At 41.5% G+C, this 25,668-nt stretch overlaps 1 protein-coding gene across 3 annotated transcripts in view; it reads right to left on the minus strand.

Annotated features, from left to right (window-relative positions):
- LOC115107372 (glypican-4-like) overlaps window positions 1-5,541 on the minus strand; it is a 105,797-nt gene extending 100,256 nt beyond the window's left edge. For 2 of the 3 annotated variants that reach the window (XM_029630785.2, XM_029630769.2), the window contains exon 1: window positions 4,723-5,541. In XM_029630785.2, coding sequence (XP_029486645.1) covers window positions 4,723-4,879 — 157 coding nt within the window. In that variant the 5' untranslated portion in view covers window positions 4,880-5,541. The remainder of the gene's footprint in view (window positions 1-4,722) is intronic. The other variant, XM_029630778.2, reaches the window with a different exon arrangement.
- Window positions 5,542-25,668: the final 20,127 nt, after the last annotated feature.

Below are 25,668 nucleotides of genomic sequence, written 5' to 3' on the forward strand. Positions count from 1 at the left end.
GTTGAAAAGCATGCATTTGGTTTTACTAGCGTTTAAGGGCAGTTGGAGGCCACGGAAGTGTTGTATGGCATTGAAGCTCATTTGGAGGTTAGATAGCACAGTGTCCAAGGAAGGGCCAGAAGTATACAGAATGGTGTTGTCTGTGTAGAGGTGGATCAGGGAATAGCCCGCAGCGAGAGCAACATCATTGATATATAACAGAGAAAAGAGTCGGCCCGAGAATTGAACCCGGTGGCACCCCCATAGAGACTGCCAGAGGACCGGACAACATGCCCTCCGATTTGACACACTGAACTCTGAACTATATCACTGACAAACTGAAATAGTCTACCCACACAGACAGTGTGGTGAAGAAGGCGCAACAGCGCCTCTTCAACCTTAGGAGAATGAAATTTGGCTTGTCATCTAAAACCCTCACAAACTTTTACAGATGCACAATTGAGAGCATCCTGTCAGGCTGTATCACTGCCTGGTACTGCAACTGCACCGCCCACAGCCGCAGGGCTCTCCAGAGGGTGGTGCGGTCTGCACAAGGCATCACCATGGGCAAACTACCTGCCCTCCAGGGCACCTACAGCACCCAATGTCATAAGGCGGGCAAAAGATCCTCAAGGACAACAACCACCCGAACCACTGCCTGTTCACCCCGTTTACCATCCAGAAAGCGATGTCCGTACAGGTACATAAAAGCTGTGACAAAGAGACTGAAAAACAGCTTCTATCTCAAAGCCATCAGACTGTTAAATAGCAATCACTAGCACAGAGATGCTGCTGCCTATATACAGACTTGAAATCATTGGCCACTTTAATAAAGGGAACAATGGGGCATTGGACTTGTAACCGAAAGGTTGCAAGATTGAATCCCAGAGCTGTCAAGGTAAAAATGTTGTTCTGCCCCTGAACAAGGCAGTTAACCCACTGTTCCTAGGCTGTCATTGAAAATATGAATTTGTTCTTAACCGACTTGCCTAGTTAAATAAAAGGTTAAAAAAAAGTAACTTCAATGTTTACATATCTTGCATTACTCATCTCATAGTATTGAATACATATCTACTGTATTTTAGTCTATGCTGCTCTGACATTGCTCATCCATATATTTATATATTGTTAATTACATTCCTTTACTTTACTTAGATGTGTGTATTAGGTATTTGTTGTGAAGTTGTTAGATGACTTGTTAGACACTTAGTGCAGCAATAACTAATAACTGTCGGAACTAGAAGCACAAGCATTTCGCTACACCCGCAATTACATCTGATAAACACATGCATGTGACCAATTTGATTTCATTTGGTCTAATTTACTTGAAACAAAAGTCTACTGAAGTAAGACTTTGTCCTTGTGTTCCTTGGCTATTTACATTGTTTTGTTCACAAGCTAGGTTATTTTCTGCTAGGGAAGAGAAGATAACACTGCTACTAGTCAGACTAACATGCTGACCACACCACCCGCATTGGGTGCGCAAGCATTGCTAAATAAATTGACACATACATACTATTCCAACATTTCATCCAAACTGCTTGCGAGCATCTGCGTAGCCAGGCACTAAATTAGATCTTGGTTCGATTTTTGATGCATGACGTGCTACAAGTCCCACCTCTCCTATCTCTTTTGTTTTTAGGAGCATATACCCACATGGGTGATTGAAAGATGAACTGAGGTCCACATTCTAATTGGTGGTAGTAAGGCACCTTAAAGTTGGTTCACAGAAGACTGGAGGAGAGATTACTAGAAACTAACTAGGTTTCTCCTTTTATTTGTGGATTAATTTTCAGAGTACAGAACACATGATTGTGTGTGACTCAAAATGGGTCAAAATTCAACAAAGATCCAGAAAAAAAAGGATATTGTGCATTTCAGGTAAAATAACAACCCAATGTTTATATCCCAGGACAAATTAGCTAGCAACAGCAAGCTAGCTAGCTAAATGTCCAAGAATGTTTCATGTTTTCCGACCTGTCCCCAAACTAATATAGTTGGTTCAGAGTTCGTTTTGATATATCAACCTGCGTGTCCTGATCACGTCTGGTGCGGATGGACAAAATCAACATGCATGCGATGGGTCGTTACCAATAGCAGCACCCACCCGTAGCACATGATCCAACAGGTATATTTCACTGGTCACCCCCAAAGCCAATTCCTACTTTGGCTGCCTTTCCTTCCAGTTCTCTGCTGCCAATGACTGGAAAGAAATGCAAAAATCACTGAAGCTGGAGACCCATATCTCCCTCACTAACTTTAAGCACCAGCTGTCAGAGCAGCTCACAGATCACTGCACACAGCCAATCTGTAAATAGCCCATCGAACTACCTCATCCCCATACTGTCAATTATTTTTTTGCTCCATTGCACCCCAGTATCTCTACTTGCACATTCATCTTCTGCACATCTATCACTCTAGTGTTTAATTGCTAAATTGTCATTATTTTGCCACTATGGCCTATTTATTGCCTTACCTCCCTTATCTTACCACATTTGCACACACTGTATATATACTTTTTTCTCTATTGTTATTGACTGTATGTTTGTTTATTCCATGTGTAACTGTGTTGTTTTTGTTGCACTGCTTAGCTTTATCTTGGCCAGGTCGCAGTTATAAATGAGAACTTGTTCTCAACTAGCCTACCTGGCTAAATAAAAAATGTAAACATTGAAGGGGCAGATAAATGTTTCTCTGTGATATTTTGGTTAAAAAAACAGGTCACAAAGAATGTATGAAATTAAACAATATACCACATTACTTCTTACTAGCAATACATTTATTGTTTTATAAAAATCCCAAAGCACACTCATCCGTTTTTTGTGTTTTGTTGGAGTAATTTTAGCGTCAAAATGATTTGGCTGGTAAAAAAATCTATATGCCACAGTGGCTGGAAGAGAGAATCCTACTAATAGGTGATGCAAAGAACCAACATGCTGATGACCATGTTTGTTAAAAGTGAAGATATGGATAATGACATCATGACTTATAGAAAAGGAGACCAGAACCACATTCAACATATTATCCATGCTGCACTAAATCTAATATGGCCTGAAAGTTCCAACATGTTGGCAAAACCTGACATAAACCAAAAATTGAAACGTGGAAGGATGAGAGGAGGGTGGGATTTAGAGTATGTGGGGCTCAGGGAAGAATTTCTTAGCCAGCCCCCCACCACCACCACCACTCTCAGCTCCCCTGTACAGCCATTTAGAATCTCCCCCAAAATGTGCATTACTTCCAACAGGAAGTGAAACTATACATTATTTACTAAATGTGCAGCCTATTGAGGGTTAACTTTGGCTGGGGTCTGTGCGCACATGGGACCAATCATTTTCAGACCAGAAAAAGACAGGGAAATAAATTAACACATGGGACATGTTCCCCAAACTGACTTTTTACCTGGGATTTTGAGCAGTAAATTACTTGTAACTGGAAAGTTAAGCTTTTTTAACTCAAAATGTAGCATATATTATGTTCTTCTTTATCTTTGAGAAATGTTATGATTTCTTTTAGAAAGTTGAGTAAATAATAAGATGTTATACTATTTAAAAAGATGTATGTTTTTTGTTTGCCCAAAAATCTGGTCTTAAAAGTACCTGTCTGTCTTACAATCAAATAAAAACATCTAACAGACTATTACCCCGATAGAGACTGTGGGTGGCATGCTCCAAATTGACTTCTTATGTCAAATACATATCCACGTTTTCCTCCACACCACCGCAGGTAATGAGGGCCGCAAAGACACCACTTCGGAAGACAGGGTATACAATAGTGGACTGCACAGTTTGTGTATTGTTTTAGTTCCTGTAGTTGTAGATCAGAAGAAGAAAAATCATAAATGAAGGAGGCAAGTATTTGCTGTTTATTTTTGCTGTGGAATATAGTAAACACAAAAGTAATGCTGCGTTTAGATGGTATGATGTAGCGGTAAACCAGATGTTATTGTTGTCAATTCGAGAAATAAGGTAAATGCCATTGAGGCTGGCGGTGAATTTTGTCAGCCGCCACGGGACACACATTGTAACTTCTGCAATAGCGTTGTTTTCTAACGGATGTTGATCTGCACGGTTTATTTACTAAAATCACCATAGCAACGCATACCGTCTTGCGTTTGCAGTCAGTGTTTGTGGTTTTTGCTTTCCTCGTCTAAATGCAGAATAAGGCAACAACAACCATGCAAGTTTAGCCCAGGGGTGTCAAACTCATTTGCTCCGCAGATCGTATTCAGTCTAGTTCTTATTTCGGTGAATATCAAGAAACTGTCCAGTCGTGCCCGTAATACATGTTTTACTCAAACCACCGATTTTATAATTAAAGGACTTTCAGGGGGGTTGTGAGTTTAGTTATTTAAGCCAATTAGGCTATTCATTAATGATTGTCATATGAATACTAGGACCACTTTTTGTTAATTTCAAATCACCCAACTTCGGTAGAAGATTGTAGAACGATAGGTAGTTTAACATAGCCTAAGCCTATCAAATTATTTTCAGATGGGTGTTACTTTAAACCTCACAAACGTTACATTGTTACATAATAACGTTACAAGTGAACTTGATTGTAGCATTTTAGCTTTAAAATGTCATAATTCGCACATAAATGATCTTAATGGAAAGACGTAAGACAGACAATCACACCTAAATGAATGAACAAACACACTTAACAGTAGCATTATATGGTTCTGGCCGAAATGAAATAGAAAACGTTGAAATTAGTAATGAACCAGATTTAAGGCAAACTTACCGTGTACCCCTTTGTTGGGAACGTCATTGATGTTGAAGCCTTTGGAACTGTATGCAGCCCTAACTTCAATGCAGCTTTTCGAATTGGGCTCAGCCTTCGTCGAAACAAAAAGCAGGGCCAATGTGTAAACCGTAGAGAACACTAACATCGTGTTCATTGAGTCGGTTAAATAAAATAAAAATGTTATGGGCACAAAAAAAAACACGAGAAAAGCGTTCAGCTGTATTTAGGTTTCTAGGACAGTTTCAACTCACACGTTGGGATTTCTTCATGGAGACCCAGATTTCCTTACACTTCACTGGCTACTAGCTAAAGCTCTAAAAGTTACCGAATTGGTTGACTAGTTCACCGGATTCTTAATTCACAAACGTGCTTGTGCCACCTTAAAACTATACATATATGGGAAACATGAAGGCAATGTTGTAAAAAAAAAAAAAAAAAGTAGCGTTTAGTCTTCAAAATGTTTTTCGAGTTCCAAACTCTCCCATAGAATCAAAAAGCAGGGAACAAAACATTAGTTTCAAACGTATTACAATTTTCCTAAAATAGGCAACCAAACGAAAACAGCCAAACTTGTTTTTACAATGTGTCTGTAAAGTTGCATCCACCTCGACTTCGGTTCCAACGAAGGACAATGATGGGGAGGAAAATAAAAATAAAATAAAAGTTTTTTATAAAAAAAAGTTGACCGAAAATGTTTGCAATCTTCAGCGAGCTACAGTTTCTTTACAGACAGGACACTAGACTGTATTATACGCTAAGCGTGCTGAAGTCCTGAGGCTAAGCGCATAGCAAAGTCCCAGTGGATAGCCAGAATTGCGAGTTCCGGACAAAGACTTGGCAACACAAAATGCCCGGGGTGGAGCTTGGATCGGACCTACGCTTCGAACTCACTGATAGAGTTTTGCATTTGTAACACCAGAAACACGCAGCATTGCGTTGCAGAGGCAGTTGGGCGTTATGTTTGGTGCATAGGTATGCGTCAAACTGTATGCATAGACGGCTTGACAGAAATTGTAGCAGAAGGTGAATGTTTAACTTTTTTTGCACACATATCCAGATGATGCTGCATAATATTTGCTCCTCAATATTGGTGTGATCAAGGCATATTGCTACCATTTCCAGATGACGCTGCATACTATTTTGAGCTAAACACTAATGGTGTGATCAAGGCATGTCACCACCTTCTGCTACCATTTCCTTCAAGCCTTTTACACATACAACTTGATACATAAATTCGATAAATCCAACCTATGCGCCTCTACAACGCAATGCTGCAAGGCAAACAAAGTGTTCCATTGGAAATTAAATGTACTTCTGATGTACCAAGACGCAATACGCTGTTGGTGTAATTGAGACAGCATCGTTGCATTTTGGTACACTAGAAGTACATTCATTTCCAACTGCTGAACAAAAATATAAACGCAACATACAACAATTTCAAATGTTTTACTGAGTTGCAGTTCATAGATGGAAATGAGTCATTAGATCCTAATCTATGGATTTCACATGTCTGGGCAGGGCGCAGCCATTGGTGAGCCTGGGAGGGAGCTAGAACATGGTTTCCCCCCCCCCAAAAAAAGGGCTTTATTACAGACAGAAATACTCCTCAGACAATCCCGCAGGTGAAGAAGCCGGATGTGGAGGTCCTGGGCTGGTGTGGTTACACATGGTCTGTGAGGCCGTTTGGACGTACTGCCAAATTCTCTAAAACAATGTTGGAGACGGCTTATGGTAGGGAACTTAACATTAAATTTAACTGGCAACAGCTCTGGTGGACATTTCTGCAGTCAACATTCCAACTGCATGCTCCTTAAAAACTTGAGACATCTGTGGCATGTGTTGTGTGACAAAACTGCACATTTTAAAGTGGCCTTTTATTGTCCCCAGCACAAGGTGCACCTGTGTAAGAATCATGCTGTTTAATCAGCTTCTTGATATGCCACACTAGTCAGGTGGATGGATTATCTTGGCAAAGGAGAAATGCTCAAAAACAAGGATGTAAACAAATTTGAGAGAAATAAGTTTTTTGTGCATATGCAACATTTCTGGGATCTTTTATTTCAGATTATTAAACATGGGACCAACACTTTACTAATCTGGATCCCAACCAATCAGCTGGCCTAGACAATCTGGACCCTCTCTTTCTAAAAATTATCCGCCGAAATTGTTAGCCTGTTGCTACACTGGACGGTTCTGACTTAGAATATGTGGACAACTACAAATAGACTGTAAAGTCTCCTTCCAGACTCACATTAAGCATCTCCAATCCAAAATTAAATCGCCTTCCTATTTCGCAATAAAGCCTCCTTCACTCATGCTGCCAAAAATACCCTCGTAAAACTGACTATCCTACCGATCCTTGACTTCAGCGATTTACAAAATAGCCTCCAACACTCTACTCACCACCTGGATGTAGTCTATCACAGTGCTATCCGTTTTGTTACCAATGCCCCATATACTACCCACCACTGCGACCTGTATGCTCTCGTTGGCTGGCCCTTGCTACAAATTCGTCACTAAACCCACTGGCTCCAGGTCATCTGTAAGTCTTTTCTAGGGAAAGTCCTGCCTTATCTCAGTTCACTGGTCACCATAGCAACACCCACCCATAGCACGCGCTCCAGCAGGTATATTTCACTGGTCATCCCCAAAGCCAACACTTACTTTGGCCGCCTTTCCTTCTTGTTCTCTGCTGCCAATGACTGGAAAGAATTGCAAAAATCACTGAAGCTGGAGACTTATATCTCCGTCTCTAACTTTAAGCATCAGCTGTCAGAGCAGCTTACCGATCACTCTACCTGTACACAGCCAATCTATAAATAGCACACCCAACTACCTCATCCCCATGTTGTTATTTATCTTCTTGCTCATTTGCACCCCTGTATCTCTACTTGCACATCATCATCTGCACAGCTATCACTCCAGTGTTCATGCTAAATTGTAATTATTTCGCCTCTAGGGCCTATTTATTGCCTTACCTCCCTAATCTTCTACATTTGCACACACTGTACATAGATTTTTCTATTGTGTTATTGACTGTACGTTTGTTTATGTGTAACTCTGTGTTTGTCGCACTGCTTTGCTTTATCTTGGCCAGGTCACAGTTGTAAATGATAACTTGTTCTCAACTGGCCTACCTGGTTAAATAAAGGTGAAATAAAGAAAAAATTAAGAAAACATGTTACGTTTATATTTTTGTTCAGTATATATTTGTCAAGGGTGGATTGGCCATCTGGTAAATCTGGCAAATGCCAGATGGGCTGGAGCACTTTTTGTTGGGTGGGCTGGTCGAAACACAAAAATATGTTTTTTATATTCAAGTAAAACAATGAAAAAGGTGACATGGGCCTGTTAATGTGAGTCTGAAAGGAGAGTTTACAGTCTAGCCAGACACCTAGGTATTTGTAATTGTCCACATATTCTAAGTCAGAACCGTCGAGAGTAGTGATGCTAGACGGGCGGGTGCGGGCAGCGATCGGTTGAAGAGCATACATTTAGTTAGATATGTATCCAGAATGGTGTTGTCTGCATAGATGTCAATCAGAGAATCACCATCAGTAAGAGCGACATCATTGATGTATACAGAGAAAAGAGATTAGGTCGAGGGCTTTCAAACTGTGCCAATATATCCTCCAATCACCGGCTTTGAGGGCATCATCATTTTTATATAACGGGTTACCATCATTCTCAAATAAATAATAACATCTTTTCATAAAAAAACTTTTTTTGATGTATTTATACATACTATTTCATCCTTCCACGAGATAAAGTCCCGACCCAAATCTAAGATTGCTACCCAATGTGGCTGGTTGTTCAGTCTATCAGTTTGGTTTCCAGAAATGCAACCCGGTCGTTAGGTATTTTTGTTCTGTATAGTTCTAAATGTTCCATTGCCACCCTGGCTGGCAACCTGCTTTTCCCTTGCTTGCTAGCTAGCCAACTACAGCTAACTTACAGTCATGTCAAACAATGCAGCCAGAATAACAGCAAAGGAGCTGCATTTGCATTTGTTTAAGCTGTTTTCTCGTGACATTTATTTGGATACATAACAATGAGCTAATGATGCATGATTTTGTCTGGAATAGAACATGTGCTCTCTCGTCATGACACTGTTGTTCAGAGGAGCTACGCAACAACACAGTTAACATAATCACTTCAAACTGAAGCTGGAAAGACTGCAAACTTGCTGCATTTAGTTTTCGTTTGACCTGTTTTCTATTGACATTTCTTTGTATACAGCCCAAAAACTTATGCCAGCTTATTCATGATTTTCGACTGGCTGATGAAAGCTGTCTGGCGGTCTGTCTTATCCCGACCCCAGACACAGTTCATTACTATAGGACAGCTGGAGATCGAATTTCAATATTGAAACAATGTTGCAAATGTCGGAGAGACAGACAGCAAGTATTATACAAAACTCTTCTGTTAAAAACCAAGTGCTAGTCTAAAAGAAATGGGAGATAATGTCTACATGCTTTTTATATTGGAGATCAAGTTTATAAATTGCCTAGCTGGCCTGATGAGACAGTGAATTGCGCAGTGAAATGGAACAGAGTAAATAGGCATTTCAATGTCATAGCTTTAGCTGGTGGTAAATGGCATCCAGGATTTGACCTCCAATCTGAGTAAGACACAGGCAGTAGTGCTAACATTGGCTTTCTGTACAGTGTTTGTCAACCATTTCTGTACTAGTGACTGGTGAGACATGGTTCTCCTCCTCTTTTTCTAAACAGCTCATGTTTAAAACAAATACTATATGTAAAAGCACCAGTGGAGATACAACTCAACACTATAACTTTGCCTCTGCTCTAGCCATTTTGTTTACCTCCCTGTTGTGCTGTCTATCTGTCTCAGCATCTGCTGTCTCTCCGTGCTTCTTCTTGATCTGTCTGTCTATCTGTCTGTCTGTCTGCTAAAATCTTATACGTTATAAAAGCCAAGCTACCTACTTATTCAATCAGATCCACTTTAGCCGGCATCCGCATAGTGGTTGTTTTGGCGGTGTCGGGGGTGGAACTGCATTAGAGCTGTCAAATCCACAAGCGGCTCATTATACCTAAAGTGGACATTTCCATTGGCTGCATTGAGTTGCATTAAGATAAATCCCATGCAGCCTTGTTTACCATTTCAAACACAGGAATTTGAAATGTTAATCATTATTTCGTTTAATTATTTTATTATTTTTATATAGCCTACGCTTTCTCGTTCTGAACTTCTAACACGAGTAGAAGGGGTGTGGCTTTGTGACACTTTGAAGATACACAATATTTTTGTGAAACAAACAAGAAATGGAAAACTTGAGCGTGCGTAACTATTCACCCCGCCAAAGTCAAAATACCTTTTGCAGCAATTACAGCTGCAAGTCTCTTGGTATGTCTCTATAAGCTTGGCACATCTAGCCACTGGGATTTTTGCCCATTCTTCAGGGCAGAACTTCTCCAGCTCCTTCAAGTTGGGTGGGTTCTGTTGGTGTACAGCAATCTTTAAGTCATACTACAGATTCTCAATTGGATTGAGGTCTGGGCTTTGACTAGGCCATTTCAAGACATTTAAATGTTCCCTTAAACCACTCAAGTGTTGTTTTAGCAGTATGCTTAGGGTCATTGTCCTGCTGGAAGGTGAACCTCCATCCCAGTCTCAAATCTCTGGAAGACTGAAACAGGTTTCCCTCAAGAATTTCCCTGTATTTAGCTCCGTCCATCATTCCTTCAATTCTGATCAGTTTCCCAGTCTCTGGCGATGAAAAACATCTCCACAGCATGATGCTGCAACCACCATGCTTAATTGTGGGGATGGTGTTCTCAGGGTGATGAGAGGTGTTGGGATTGCGCCAGACATAGTCTTTTCCTTGATTGCCAAAAAGCTAAATTTTAGTCTCATCTGACCAGAGTACCTTCTTCCATGTTTGTGGAGTCTCCCACATATGCCTTTTGGTGAACACCAACGTGTTTTCTTATTTTTTTCTTGAAACAATGGCTTTTTTTCTGGCCACTCTTCCATAAAGCCCAGCTCTGTGGAATGTACAGCTTAAAGTGAAGACAGGCACTTAAAGACAGACAATCCAATCTCTGCTGTGGGGCTTTGAAGCTCCTTCAGGGTTGTCTTTGGTCTCTTTGTTGCCTCTGATTATTGCCCTCCTTGCCTGGTCTGTGAGTTTTGGTGGGCGGCCCTCTCTTGGCAGGTTTGTTGTGGTGCCATATTCTTTCTATTTTTTAATAATGGATTTAATGGTGCTGCATGGGATGTTAAAAGTTTCAGATATTTTTTTATAACCCAACCCTGATCTGTTCTGTTCTTCTCCACAACGTTGTCCCTGACCTGTTTGGAGAGCTCCTTGGTCTTCATGGTGCCACTTGCTTGGTGGTGCCCTTTGCTTAGCGGTGTTGCAGACTCTAGGGCCTTTCAGAACAGGTGTATACAGTGGGGCAAAAAAGTATTTAGTCAGCCACCAATTGTGCAAGTTCTCCCACTTAAAAAGATGAGAGAGGCCTGTAATTTTCATCATAGGTAAACTTCAACAATGACAGACAAAATGAGAAAAGAAATCCAGACAATCACATTGTAGGATTTTTTATGAATTTATTTGCAAATTATGGTGGAAAATAAGTATTTGGTCACCTACAAACAAGCAAGATTTCTGGCTCTTACAGACCTGTAACTTCTTCTTTAAGAGGCTCCTCTGTCCTCCACTCGTTACCTGTACTAATGGCACCTGTTTGAATTTGTTATCAGTATAAAAGACACCTGTCCACAACCTCAAACAGTCACACTCCAAACTCCACTATGGCCAAGACCAAAGAGCTGTCAAAGGACACCAGAAACAAAATTGTAGACCTGCACCAGGCTGGGAAGACTGAATCTGCAATAGGTAAGCAGCTCGGTTTGAAGAAATCAACTGTGGGAGCAATTATTTGGAAATGGAAGACATACAAGACCACTGATAATCTCCCTCGATCTGGGGCTCCACGCAAGATCTCACCCCATGGGGTCAAAATGATCACAAGAACGGTAAGCAAAAATCCATGAACCACACGGGGGCACCTAGTGAATGACCTGCAGAGAGCTGGGACCAAAGTAACAAAGCCTACCATCAGTAACACACTACGCCGCCAGGGACTCAATCCTGCAGTGCCAGACGTGTCCCCCTGCTTAAGCCAGTACATGTCCAGGCCCATCTGAAGTTTGCTAGAGAGCATTTGGATGATCCAGAAGAAGATTGGGAGAATGTCATATGGTCAGATGAAACCAAAATATAACTTTTTGGTAAAAACTCAACTCGTCGTGTTTGGAGGACAAAGAATGCTGAGTTGCATCCAAAGAACACCATACCTACTGTGAAGCATGGGGGTGGAAACATCATGCTTTGGGGCTGTTTTTCTGCAAAGGGACCAGGACGACTGATCCGTGTAAAGGAAAGAATGAATGGTGCCATGTATCGTGAGATTTTGAGTGAAAATCTCCTTCCATCAGCAAGGACATTGAAGATGAAACATGGCTGGGTCTTTCAGCATGACAATGATCCCAAAAACACCGCCCGGGCAACGAAGGAGTGGCTTCGTAAGAAGCATTTCAAGGTCCTGGAGTGGCCTAGCCAGTCTCCAGATCTCAACCCCATAGAAAATCTTTGGAGGGAGTTGAAAGTCCGTGTTGCCCAGCAACAGCCCCAAAACATCACTGCTCTAGAGGAGATCTGCATGGAGGAATGGGCCAAAATACCAGCAACAGTGTGTGAAAACCTTGTGAAGACTTACAGAAAACGTTTGACCTCTGTCATTGCCAACAAAGGGTATATAAAAGTATTGAGAAACTTTTGTTATTGACCAAATACTTATTTTCCACCATAATTTGCAAATAAATTCATTAAAATTCCTAAAATGTGATTTTCTGGATTTTTTTTCTCACTTTGTCTGTCATAGTTGAAGTGTACCTATGATGAAAATTACAGGCCTCTCTCATCTTTTTAAGTGGGTGAACTTGCACAATTGGTGGCTGACTAAATACTTTTTTGCTCCACTGTATATACTGAGATCATGTGCCACTTAGATTGCACACAGGTGGAATTTATTTAACTAATTATGTGACTTCTGAAGGTAATTGGTTGCACCATATCTTATTTAGGGGCTTCATAGCAAAGGGGGTGAATACATATGCACACATCACTTTTCAGTTTTTTATTTATTTGATTTTCTTTTTATTTCACTTCACCAATTTTGACTATTTTGTGTATGTCCATTACATGAAATCCAAATAAAAATATTTTTAAATGACAGGTTGTAATGCAACAAAATAGGAAAAACACCAAGGGGGATGAACCCTATTAATTTCTATTACAGGGCTCCAGACTATTATTTTCTGCTAGTGTCACTGGTGGCACTTACTTTTACAGTTGGTGGCACCAGCCCATGATTTGGTCTGACCTAAATAACAAGCAAACATCAAATAAAGTAATTCATATTGATTTATTAAGAGGTATAATAAATAGACTGCTGAGGTATTCAATAAATAAGTTATTTCATCTAACACATCCAAGCAGGAATGGTATGATTCAAGATTTTGATGTGCAACATAATCCAGTGATTGTCATGGATTTTGTGCTCACAATTAGGTCAAAATAGGACTCCAGAACATCCTTTTTTTATGTAGAGATGAAATACAGACATCATTATGTGCACTATATGCATAAGCTAATTCATTTGGGGTTCAACACCTGAAGAAGTAGAAACTAAAAACACATTTACTAGATTACTAACTCTAAATATAATACCCACTGCTAGTAGCCATGTATTTATCCAACAGTAAATGTTATGTTCTAAAAAACAATTGGAGTTTATAGGCTACTACCCATGAGACCTACAAGGCCTCGTAATGGCTGGCGCCCATTCCGTGCACGCACCACACCATATCTCAAAGCCATATCAAATATTTTGGTTGTAAAATAGTTGTTATTGAGCTGAATATTGAGAGTTGAGAAATAAATAATTATACCTACAGAAAGCTGAGACCCTCCTCTCTTTGACAGGGACAAGGAGACAAAGGTTTTTATATGTTTGAGGGAGAGGAGAGTGGCTTTCATCACATCAGCAGGCCCCAGCGAGGGCACAGGTAAAGAGGCAGAGGACACAAGAGGATAATACACTTTACTGTTTGACTAAATCATGTTGTGTAGCGTGATTCTTCCTGGGAAGGAGAGGCGGACCAAAATGCAGCGTGGTTATAATTCATGGTTCTTTAATAATGAAACTATACATGAATAAACTACAAAACAAGAAACGTGAAAACCCGAAACAGTCCCGTGTGGTACAAACACTGACACAGGAGACAACCACCCACAAAACACAACACAAAACAGGCTACCTAAATATGGCTCCCAATCAGAGACAATGACTAACACCTGCCTCTGATTGAGAACCATATCAGGCCCAAACACAGAAACAGGCAAACAAGACATCCAACATAGAATACCCACTCAGATCACACCCTGACCAAACAAAACATAGAAACATACAAAGCAAACTATGGTCAGGGTGAGATATGTTGGCTGTCTCACTGATCACAGAGTCAGAGCAGGTCTCTTTCCTAATGTCGCGTTCGACTTTGAATGTGACCTCAGCTCAGCCAGAAAGTCGGGCTGGCCCACCTTGGTAGAGGGGCCGTCCATTGCCCACTGATCAGCCAAAGGCTCATTTTCGGTTAGTATAACAGAGAAATTGAGTAAAAATATATAAAATATATCTTAACTTATGTAATAGGGGACGCTTGCGTCCCACTTGGCCAAAAACCAGGGAAAATGCAGCGCGGCAAATTCAAATAAAATACTATAAAATTCAAACTTTCATTAAATCACACATGTAAGATACTCAATTAAAGCTACAATCTTTGTGAATCAGGCCAACATGTCAGATTTTAAAAAGGCTTTTCGGCGAAAGCATAAGAAGCTATTATCTGATGATAGCACAGCAGTAAACAAAGAGAGTAGCATATTTCAACACTGCAGGCGCTACACAAAACGCAGAAATAAAACATAAAACATGCCTTACCTTTGACAAGCTATTTTGTTGGCACTCTAATATGTCCCATAAACATCACAAATGGTCCTTTTGTTCGATTCATTCCGTCCATAGATATCCAAAATATCCATTTATTTGGCGCGTTTGATCCAGAAAAACACCGGTTCCAACTTATTCAACAGGACTACAAAATATCTCAAAAGTTACCTGTAAACTTTGCCAAAACCTTTCAAACTACTTTTGTAATACAACTTTGGGTATTTTTTACATAAATAATTGATCAAATTGAAGACGGGATGATCTGTGTTCAATACAGGAAGAAAACAAACTGTAGCATGCTTTCTGGTCACGCGCCTCTATCTAAAGACTCTTGTAACTACCCATCCCGGATCCGGGAGAATTGTCATCAACTGACACTAAGTAGCATAACGCAACGGACAAAAAATCTTACTAGAAAATATTCATGAAATCACAAGTGAAATATATTCAAACACAGCTTAGGCTTTTGTTAATCACCTTGTCATCTCGCATTATGCCTAGCTAGCAGCAGGCAACCTGGTCACGAAAATCAGAAAATAAATCAAATTAAATCGTTTACCTTTGATGAGCTTCGGATGTTTTCACTCACGAGACTCCCAGTTTTTGTAGCCAAAAATAGCTCCGTTAGTTCTCCACATTTGGCTGAGAAATCGACCGGAAATTGCAGTCACTGACAACGCCTAAAAATATTCCAATTTAGCTCCATAATATCGACAAAAACATGGCAAACGTTGTTTATAATCAATCCTCAAGGTGTTTTTCAAATATCTATTAGATAATAGATCAACCGGGACAGAGCTTTTTTCAGTAAGACCGGGTGGAAAAATGGCTACCTCTGTCTTTTGCGCGAGAAATACACAAAGAGCCATCATGTGGACACTGACGCAATGTTGTCGCTCAGGCTCATTTTTCAAAATAAAAGCCTGAAACGATGTCTTGTGATACTAGACACATTAAGGAAGCCATAGAAAAAGGAATCTCGTTGATATCCCATTCACTGCTCAATAGGGAAGCATAGGAAGGGACTCTTATTTAGAAACCGCTGCGTTCCTGATTGGATTTTTCTCATTCTTTTGCCTGCAATATCAGTTCTGTTATACTCACAGACAATATCTTTACAGTTTTGGAACTTTGGGAACGTTATTTAAAAAATAAAATTAAAAAAGACCTCTAGATTCAACAAGCTAACAGTACACTTCAAATGACCCTCGTTCAAGATGGCCGTACTTCTTTATTACACAAAGGAATAACCTCAACCAATTTCTAAAGACTTTTGACATCCAGTGGAAGCAATAGGAACTGCAAGAAGGCCCCTTAGAAATCTGGATTCCCAATGAAAAATTCATTGAAAAGAGAGTGACCTAAAAAAAAAAATCTGAATGGTTTGTCCTCGGGTTTTCGCCTGCTAAATAAGTTCTGTTATACTCACAGACATGATTCAAACAGTTTTAGAAACTTCAAAGTGTTTTCTATCCAACTGTGCTAATAATATGCATATATTCGGGGGATGAGTAGCAGGCAGTTGAATTTGGGCATGCATTTCATCCGGACGTGAAAATACTGCCCCGTCACCAAGAAGTTAACCACGTCTCAGTGATGACCAACACATCTGGATTGGAGCTGTGAACCAACACTTTCAATTGATCCATTTTAGGTAATAAGCTTCTAGTGTTATTAACGTGCAGAAAACCCAGGCGTTTACGAGAGCAGAAATCAGTGAAGCAGATATCAGAGCACAAGTCAGAATTGGGGTTAGCAACAGTAGATGGGCGGGGGTGTACTTGCACATTTCCAGATGTCATCAACAGTAATACAATCAAGGCTAGTTCAGTGCTTCTGCTCTTTTCTATAACCTGTAGGGAACACAATATGGTCTATACTTGACATGTCACTAATGGGTGGCACAACTTGTTATATGGGGGAGGGGAATGGGCAGGGCATATCCAAATGAAATAGCAGAAGCATTTACTATAGTTTAAAAAGTGTCGTTTTGGCGGACTATAGTGTTTTTGCGGACATTACTGTAATATTTACGACAGCAATTTTTTTTCTGGATAATAATATAGTAATTACTATTGTATTCTACAGTATACCACAACATTCTATGGTAAGTACTACACATAATTGAGGGATACTACAGTGTGCAGTATAGTATACTACAGTTTACTATAGAATACTACAGTACTTACTAGTAGTGTATTATGTAGGGAATAGGGTGTCATTTGGGAAGCATATGCTGTGAGCACAAGAAACCCCTGAGCTAGTAGAACATTCAAGAGATTAAAGGATCTTATTAGGATCTTGGCATCATAAGTAAAGCTAAGATTTTATCTGTCGGTCCAAATGTACCGTGGAACAATCTGTTCATTTAAATGTTACACACAGTGACTTGCTAGAACCCCCTGACTTGTCTTTAACCTGTTATCATAGACTTGTTTCTGGTGCTACATACTGAATTCAAAATGGATCAAATATGTTTTTTCACCCATCTACACACAATATCTCATAATGACAAGGTGAAAACATGTTTTTAGAAATGTTTGCAAATTTATAAAAAATTACATACAAAAATCTCTCATTTACATAAGTATTCACACCTCTGAGTTAATACTTTGAAGAAGCACCTTTGGCAATGATTACAGCTGTGTCTTTCTGGGTAAGTCTCTAAGAGGTTTCCACATCTGGATTGTGCAACATTTGCCCACTATTCTTCAAGCTCTGTCAAATTGGTCCCAACAGCAGAGCTTTCTTTCCTGCACACTGGAGTGAATCCTTACCACCACTACACCTTTCTATCAGCAGAGCCTTGTCTGGCAGCGAAACAATTAATTCAGCCTTGTTTACTGTCATTTTAAAAAACTTAGCTGATATGGCTGACCATATCTCCGTGGCATATTACATCGTTTATGCAGCAGCATATAAGACATTTTTGGACTCTCCTTTTTGTGCGCAGCGGTCCTGTAATGGCAAATTTTGTCATCAAAGAAAAATATTTACAATTCCAAGTTGGATGACCGTTCAAAACGTATTTTCCCAGTCTGACTTCCCAGTTGCAATGCTTGCGGTTAGCCACTGTCACCGATTCCTTCCAAACAACTCATTGTTGAATTTGCGATTTCCGACTTGTGTAATGTTTATGTCCAATGGCCGATGAGCACCGATAAATGTTATCTATATTTTCCCTTCATTATTTCTCTTCATATGACAAGGATTTAAAATGATTTGCCAGTAGACTGCTAGCTAAGATTGTGAAAGTAAGATGTTGACATGATATGTCCAATCAAAGATACTGTACATATAACGTGATTTGACGTAATTTCTGTGGCCAATGACCATAACTCCATGGTAGGACCCAGAGGGCTGTAATTTTGGATGTCTATCCTTACAAAAGGACTGAAGCTAGGCGACTGTGCAATGTCGCCATGAGTGACAGAATACTGAGCCAATCACGGCACAATGCTCCTATTTTCTGCTGGCCCGCCCCACCACCACAGAAAGCACTGCACTAGGCTGAAACACCTGCATTTTAGAGCTGCCTTACTCAAGAAAACAAAAAAAGAAACCATGGTTGTATGCGGCTTTATTAACTCAATTAAATAATTATATTTTTTTACATTGTTTGCAAACTGATATGACACATTTTAATGCCAAAATAACATGCAAAATGTTTATTTATATATTTTATTTTTATTTCAACTTTATTTAACCAGGTAGGCCAGTTGAGAAAAAGTTCTAAATTACAACTGCGACCTGGACCAAGATAAAGCAAAGGAGTGTGACAACAACAACAATACAGAGTTACACATAAACAGACGTACAGTCAATAACACAATAGAAATATCTATGTACAGTGTGTGCAAATGTAGAAGATTAGGGAAGTAAGGCAATAAATAGGCCATATAGGTGAAATAATTACAATTTAGCATTAACACTGGTGTGATAGATGTGCAGATGATGATGGGCAAGTAAAGATACTGGGGTGCAAATGAGCAAGAAGATAAATAACAATATTGGGATGAGGTAGTTGGACGTGCTATTTACAGATTGGCTCTGTACAGGTACAGTGATCGGTAAGCTGCTCTGACAGCTGATGCTTAAAGTTAGAGACGGAGATATAAGTCTCCAGCTTCAGTGATTTTTGCAATTTGTTCCAGTCATTGGAAGCAGAGAACTGGAAGGAAAGGCAGCTAAAGGAAGTGTTGGCTTTGGGGGGATGACCAGTGAAATATACCTGCTGGAACACATGCGACGGATAGATGCTGTTATGGTGACCGGTGAGCTGAGATAAGGTGGGGCTTTACCTAGCAAAGACTTACAGATGACCTGGAGCCATACAGATCATAGTGGTGGGTAGTATATGGGGCTTTGGTGACAAAACGGATGGCACTGTGATAGACTACATCCGGTTTGCTGAGTAGAGTGTTGGAGGCTATTTTGTAAATGACATCATCGAAGTCAAGGATCGGTAGGATAGTCAGTTTTACGATGTTATTTTTGGCAGCAAGAGTGAAGGATGCTTTGTTGTGAAATAGGAAGCCCATTCTAGGTTTCATTTTGGATTGTAGATGCTTAATGTGAGTCTGGAAGGAGAGTTTACAGTCTATCCAGACACATAGGTATTTGTAGTTTTCCACATATTCTAAGACAGAACCCTTCAGAGTAGTGATGCTAGCGGTGGGGAGGTGCGGGCAGGAATCGGTTGAAGAGCATGCATTTAGTTTTACTAGCATTTAAAAGCAGTTGGAGGCCACGGAAATAGTGTTGTATGGCATTGAAGCTCATTTGGAGGTTTGTTAACCTCTCTAGGGCGTCCCACCTGGCCAACATCCAGTGAGATTGCAGAGCGACAAATTCAAATACAGAAATACTCATAATAAAAATTCAGAAAAGATACAACTATTTTACATAGGTTTAAAGATGAACTTCTTGTGAATCCAACCACGGTGTCAGATTTAATAAATGCTTTACAGCGAAAGCATACCTTATGATTATTTGAGATCATAGCCTAGCAGACAAATCATTACAAACAGTAACCAGCCAAGTAGAAGAGTTACACAAGTCAGAAATAGAGATAAAATTAATCACTTACCTTTGATGATCTTCATATGTTTGCACTCAGTAGACATTCATTTATTAAATAAATGTTCCTTTTGTTCAATAAAGTCTCTCTTTATATCCGAAAACCTCCATTTTGTTCGCGTTTTCTTCAGTAATCCACAGCCTCAAACGCAGTCACAACAGGCAGACAAAAAATATCTAAATTGTATCCGTAAAGTTCATGTCAAATTATGTTTATATTCAATCCTAAATAATAGCCTAAATAATCGCTAATATTTCAACCGGACAATAACGTCGTCAATATAAAAGGTAAACAAGAAAGTCACCCTCTCGGTCGCGCGCATGAAAAAGCTATGTCATACTTTAGGATCCAGTCATTTAGACTGCTCTTACTCCCTCATTTTTCAGAATACAAGCCTGAAACCATTTCTAGACTGTTGACATCTAGTGGAAGGCATAGGAACTGCAATTTAAGTCAATGGATACTGTAATGGCATTGAATAGAATTTTTATTTTTTAAAGCTCTACTTCCTGAATGGATTTTTCTCAGGTTTTCGCCTGCCAAATCAGTTCTGTTATACTCACATACATTATTGTAACAGTTTTGGAAACTTTTGAGTGTTTTCTGTCTAAATATACTCATTATATGCCTATCCTATCTTCTTGGCCTGAGTAGAAGGCAGTTTAATTTGGGCATGCTTTTCATCCAAAATTCCAAATGCTTCCCCCTACCCTAGAGAAGTTAACACAGTGTCCAAAGAAGGGCAAGATGTATACTGAATGGTGTCATCTGCGTAGAGGTGGATCAGAGAATCACCAGCAGCAAGAGCGACATCATTGATATATACAGAGAAAAAAGTCGGCCTGAGAATTGAACCCTGTGGCACCCCTATAGAGACTGCCAGTGGTCCGGACAACAGGCCCTCCGATTTGACATACTGAACTCTGTCTGAGAAGTAGTTGGTGAACCAGGCGAGGCAGTCATTTGAGAAACCAAGGCGATTGAGTCTGCCGATAACAATGTGGTGATTGACAGAGTCGAAAGCCTTGGCCAGGTCGATGACGGCTGCACACTACTGTCTTCTATCGATGACGGTTATGATATCATTTAGGACCTTGAGCAATGCTGAGGTGCAACCTTGACCAGCTCGGAACCAGATTGCATAGTGGAGAAGGTACGGTGGGTTTCGAAATGGTCGGTGATCTGTTTGTTAAAGCTTGGCTTTCGAAGATTTTAGAAAGGCAGGGCAGGATGGTTGCAGGTCTATAACAGTTTGGGTCTAGAGTGTCTCCCCCTTTGAAGAGGGTGATAACCGCGGCAGCTTTGGGGATCTCAGACGATACGAATGAGAGGTAGAACAGGCTAGTAATAGGGGTTGCAACAATTTCGGCAGATAAATTTAGAAACACAGGGTCCGGATTGTCTAGCCCAGCTGATTTGTAGGGATCCAGATTGCAGCTCTTTCAGAACATCAGCTATCTAGATTTGGGTGAAGGAGAAGTGGGGGGTGCTTGTGAAAGTTGCTGCAGGGGGTGCAGAGCTGTTGGCCGGGGTAGGGGTGGCCAGGTGGAAAGCATAGCCAGTCGTAGAAAAATGCTTATGAAAATGATCAATTATCATAGATTTATCGGTGGTGACAGTGTTTCCTAGCCTCAGTGCAGTGGGCAGCTGGGAGGAGGTTCTCTTATTCTCCATAGACTTTACAGTGTCCCAAAAGAGCAGCTCCGTCTTGCCGAGGTTCAGCTTGAGGTGGTGATCCGTCATCCACACTGATATGTCTGCCAGACATGCAGAGATGCGATTCGCCACCTGGTCATCAGAAGGGGGAAAGGAGAAGATTAATTGTGTGTCGTCTGCATAGCAATGATAGGAGAGACCATGTGAGGTTATGACAGAGCCAAGTGACTTGGTGTATAGCGAGAATAGGAGAGGGCCTAGAACAGAGCCCTGGGGGACACCAGTGGTGAGAGCACGTGGTGTGGAGACGGATTCTCGCCACGCCACCTGGTAGGAGCGACCTGTCAGGTAGGACGCAATCCAAGCGTGGGCCGCGCCGGAGATGCCCAACTCGGAGAGGGTGGAGAGGAGGATCTGATGGTTCACAGTATCGAAGGCAGCCGATCTATCGAAGGCAGCAGGTCTAGAAGGATGAGAGCAGAGGAGAGAGAGTTAGCTTTAGCAGTGCGGAGTGCCTCCGTGATACAGAGAAGAGCAGTCTCAGTTGAATGACTAGTCTTGAAACCTGACTGATTTGGATCAAGAAGGTCATTCTGAGAGAGATAGCGGGAGAGCTGGCCAAGGACGGCACGTTCAAGAGTTTTGGAGAGAAAAGAAAGAAGGGATACTGGTCTGTAGTTGTTGACATCGGAGGGATCGAGTGTAGGTTTTTTCAGAAGGGGTGCAACTCTCGCTCTCTTGAAGATGGGAGGGACGTAGCCAGCGGTCAGGGATGAGTTGATGAGCGAGGTGAGGTAAGGGAGAAGGTCACCGGAGATGGTCTGGAGAAGAGAGGAGGGGATAGGGTCAAGCGGGCAGGTTGTTGGGCGGCCGGCCGTCACAAGACGCGAGATGTCATCTGAGAGAGAGGGGAGAAAGAGGTCAGAGCACAGGGTAGGGCAGTGTGAGCAGAACCAGCGGTGTCGTTTGACTTAGCAAACGAGGATCGGATGTCGTCGACCTTCTTTTCAAAATGGTTGACGAAGTCATCTGCAGAGAGGGAGGAGGGGGAGGAGGATTCAAGAGGGAGGAGAAGGTGGCAAAGAGCTTCCTAGGGTTAGAGGCAGATGCTTGGAATTTAGAGTGGTAGAAAGTGGCTTTAGCAGCAGAGACAGAGGAGGAAAATGTAGAGAGGAGGGAGTGAAAGGATGCCAGGTCCGCAGGGAGGCGAGTTTTCCTCCATTTCCGCTCGGCTGCCCGGAGCCCTGTTCTGTGAGCTCGCAATGAGTCGTCGAGCCACGGAGCGGGAGGGGAGGACCGAGCCGGCCTGGAGGATAGGGGACATAGAGAGTCAAAGGATGCAGAAAGGGAGGAGAGGAGGGTTGAGGAGGCAGAATCAGGAGATAGGTTGGAGAAGGTTTGAGCAGAGGGAAGAGATGATAGGATGGAAGAGGAGAGAGTAGCGTGGGAGAGAGAGCGAAGGTTGGGACGGCGCGATACCATCCGAGTAGGGGCAGTGTGGGAAGTGTTGGATGAGAGCGAGAGGGAAAAGGATACAAGGTAGTGGTCGGAGACTTGGAGGGGAGTTGCAATGAGGTTAGTGGAAGAACAGCATCTAGTAAAGATGAGGTCGAGCGTATTGCCTGCCTTGTGAGTAGGGGGGGAAGGTGAGAGGGTGAGGTCAAAAGAGGAGAGGAGTGGAAATAAGGAGGCAGAGAGGAATGAGTCAAAGGTAGACGTGGGGAGGTTAAAGTCGCCCAGAACTGTGAGAGGTGAGCCGTCCTCAGGAAAGGAGCTTATCAAGGCATCAAGCTCATTGATGAACTCTCCGAGGGAACCTGGAGGGCGATAAATGATAAGGATGTTAAGCTTGAAAGGGCTGGTAACTGTGACAGCATGGAATTCAAAGGAGGCGATAGACAGATGGGTAAGGGGAGAAAGAGAGAATGACCACTTGGGAGAGATGAGGATCCCGGTGCCACCACCCCGCTGACCAGAAGCTCTCGGGGTGTGCGAGAGCACGTGGGCGGACGAAGAGAGAGCAGTAGGAGTAGCGGTGTTGTCTGTGGTGATCCATGTTTCCGTCAGTGCCAAGAAGTCGAGGGACTGGAGGGAGGCATAGGCTGAGATGAACTCTGCCTTGTTGGCCGCAGATCGGCAGTTCCAGAGGCTACCGGAGACCTGGAACTCCACGTGGGTCGTGCGCGCTGGGACCACCAGATTAGGGTGGCCGCGGCCATGCGGTGTGGAGCGTTTGTATGGTCTGTGCAGAGAGGAGAGAACAGGGATAGACAGACACATAGTTGACAGGCTAGAGAAGAGGCTACGCTAATGCAGAGGAGATTGGAATGACAAGTGGACTACACGTCTCGAATGTTCAGAAAGTTAAGCTTACGTAGCAAGAATCTAATTGACTAAAATGATTAAAATGATACAGTACTGCTGAGGTAGGCTAGCTGCGTTGTTGACACTACCCTAATCAAGTCGTTCCGTTGAGTGTGAAGTTTCTACAATGCTGCTATTCGGGGGCTAGCTGGCTAGCTAGCAGTGTTGGTTACGTTACGTTGCGTTAGGATAACGACAATAGCTGGCTAGCTAACCTAGAAAATCGCTCTAGACTACACAATTATCTTTGAAACAAAGACGGCTATGTAGCTAGCTATGTAGCTAGCTACGATCAAACAAATCACACCGTTGGGACTGTAATGAAATGAAATGAAAATGTGATACTACCTGTGGAGCGAAGCGGAATGCGACCGGAATGCGAAAGTTCTATTCAGTAGACGTTGGCTGGCTGTTGGCTAGCTAGGAGTGTCTCCTACGTTAACCTCTTGCCTCTAGTTGGGACGCTTGCGTCCCAACTAGAGCTCTGGAAATGCAAATGTGCTACGCTAAATGCTAATAGTATTAGTTAAAACTCAAAAGTTCATTAAAATACACATGCAGGGTATCAAATTAAAGCTACACTCGTTGTGAATCCAGGCAACAAGTCAGATTTTTAAAATGCTTTTCGGCGACAGCATGAGAAGCTATTATCTGATAGCATGCACCAATACACTACAACAGAAAAGCACAGTAGGGGACGTAAACAAAATAATTAGCATTTCGGCGTTACACAAACCGCACAATAAAATAGAAAACAGTCATTACCTTTCACCATCTTATTTGTTGGCACTCCTAGATGTCCCATAAACACTATTGGGTCTTTATTTCGATTAAATCGGGCCATATAAAGCCAAGATATCGTTATATGTAGACTGTGTGATAAACGAAAAAAACAGCGATTTCACAACGTAACGTCATTTTTTTAAATTCAAAAAGTAGACGATAAACTTTCACAAAACACTTCGAAATACGTTTGTAATGCTACTTTAGGTATTAGTAAACGTTAATAAGCGATAAAAATCATCCGTAGGCGATGTAAATATCATTAGCTGTCGTCTTGGAAAAAATTTCAGGAGAGAGCTCTTCCGGAATGATCTGGGCGGAGACCGGAGGTAAGTCGTGCCCCTCTTTCGGTTCAACCAAGAATCAAAGAGGATTCAATTCACAAGACTCTAGACAACATGGGGATGCTGTGGGAGTTGAATGCTCGGTCTTATCTAATTCGGCTCACTGTTAACAATTGCTTGAAGTGGCGCAAGGATATTTATTTCCATTTTCTGTGATCAGGTTTTCCTGCGCTTTCCGATGTAACGCACGTTATGTAATAGCCACAGTCGTGATTTAACCAGTTTTAAAAACGTCCGAGGGTTTCCTATCCACACATTCTAACCATATGAGCGTACTATATTCCTGGCATGAGTAGCAGGGCGCTGAAATGTTGCGCGATTTTTAACAAAATGTTCAAAAAAGTAGAGGGTAGGAGCAACAGGTTAAGGACGACAAAATAGCTGGCTAGCTAACCTCGGTAAATTAGGATAATCACTCTAAGACTACACACTCTAAACTACACAATTATCTTGGATACGAAGACAGCAAAGACAACTATGTAGCTAGCTAATACTACACTAATCAAGTCGTTCAGTTGAGTGTGATAGTTACTACAGTGCTACGGTAGACGGTGAACGTGTTGGGCAGATAGGAGGACGACGAAATACGATAATTACGCAATTATCTTTGATACAACGACGGCTATGTAGCTAGCTAAGAAGAAATTGCTAAGATTAGACAAATCAGACC

Source organism: Oncorhynchus nerka, linkage group LG3 (genome assembly GCF_034236695.1).
Source record: "Oncorhynchus nerka isolate Pitt River linkage group LG3, Oner_Uvic_2.0, whole genome shotgun sequence".
In the NCBI taxonomy this organism is placed as follows: domain Eukaryota; kingdom Metazoa; phylum Chordata; class Actinopteri; order Salmoniformes; family Salmonidae; genus Oncorhynchus; species Oncorhynchus nerka.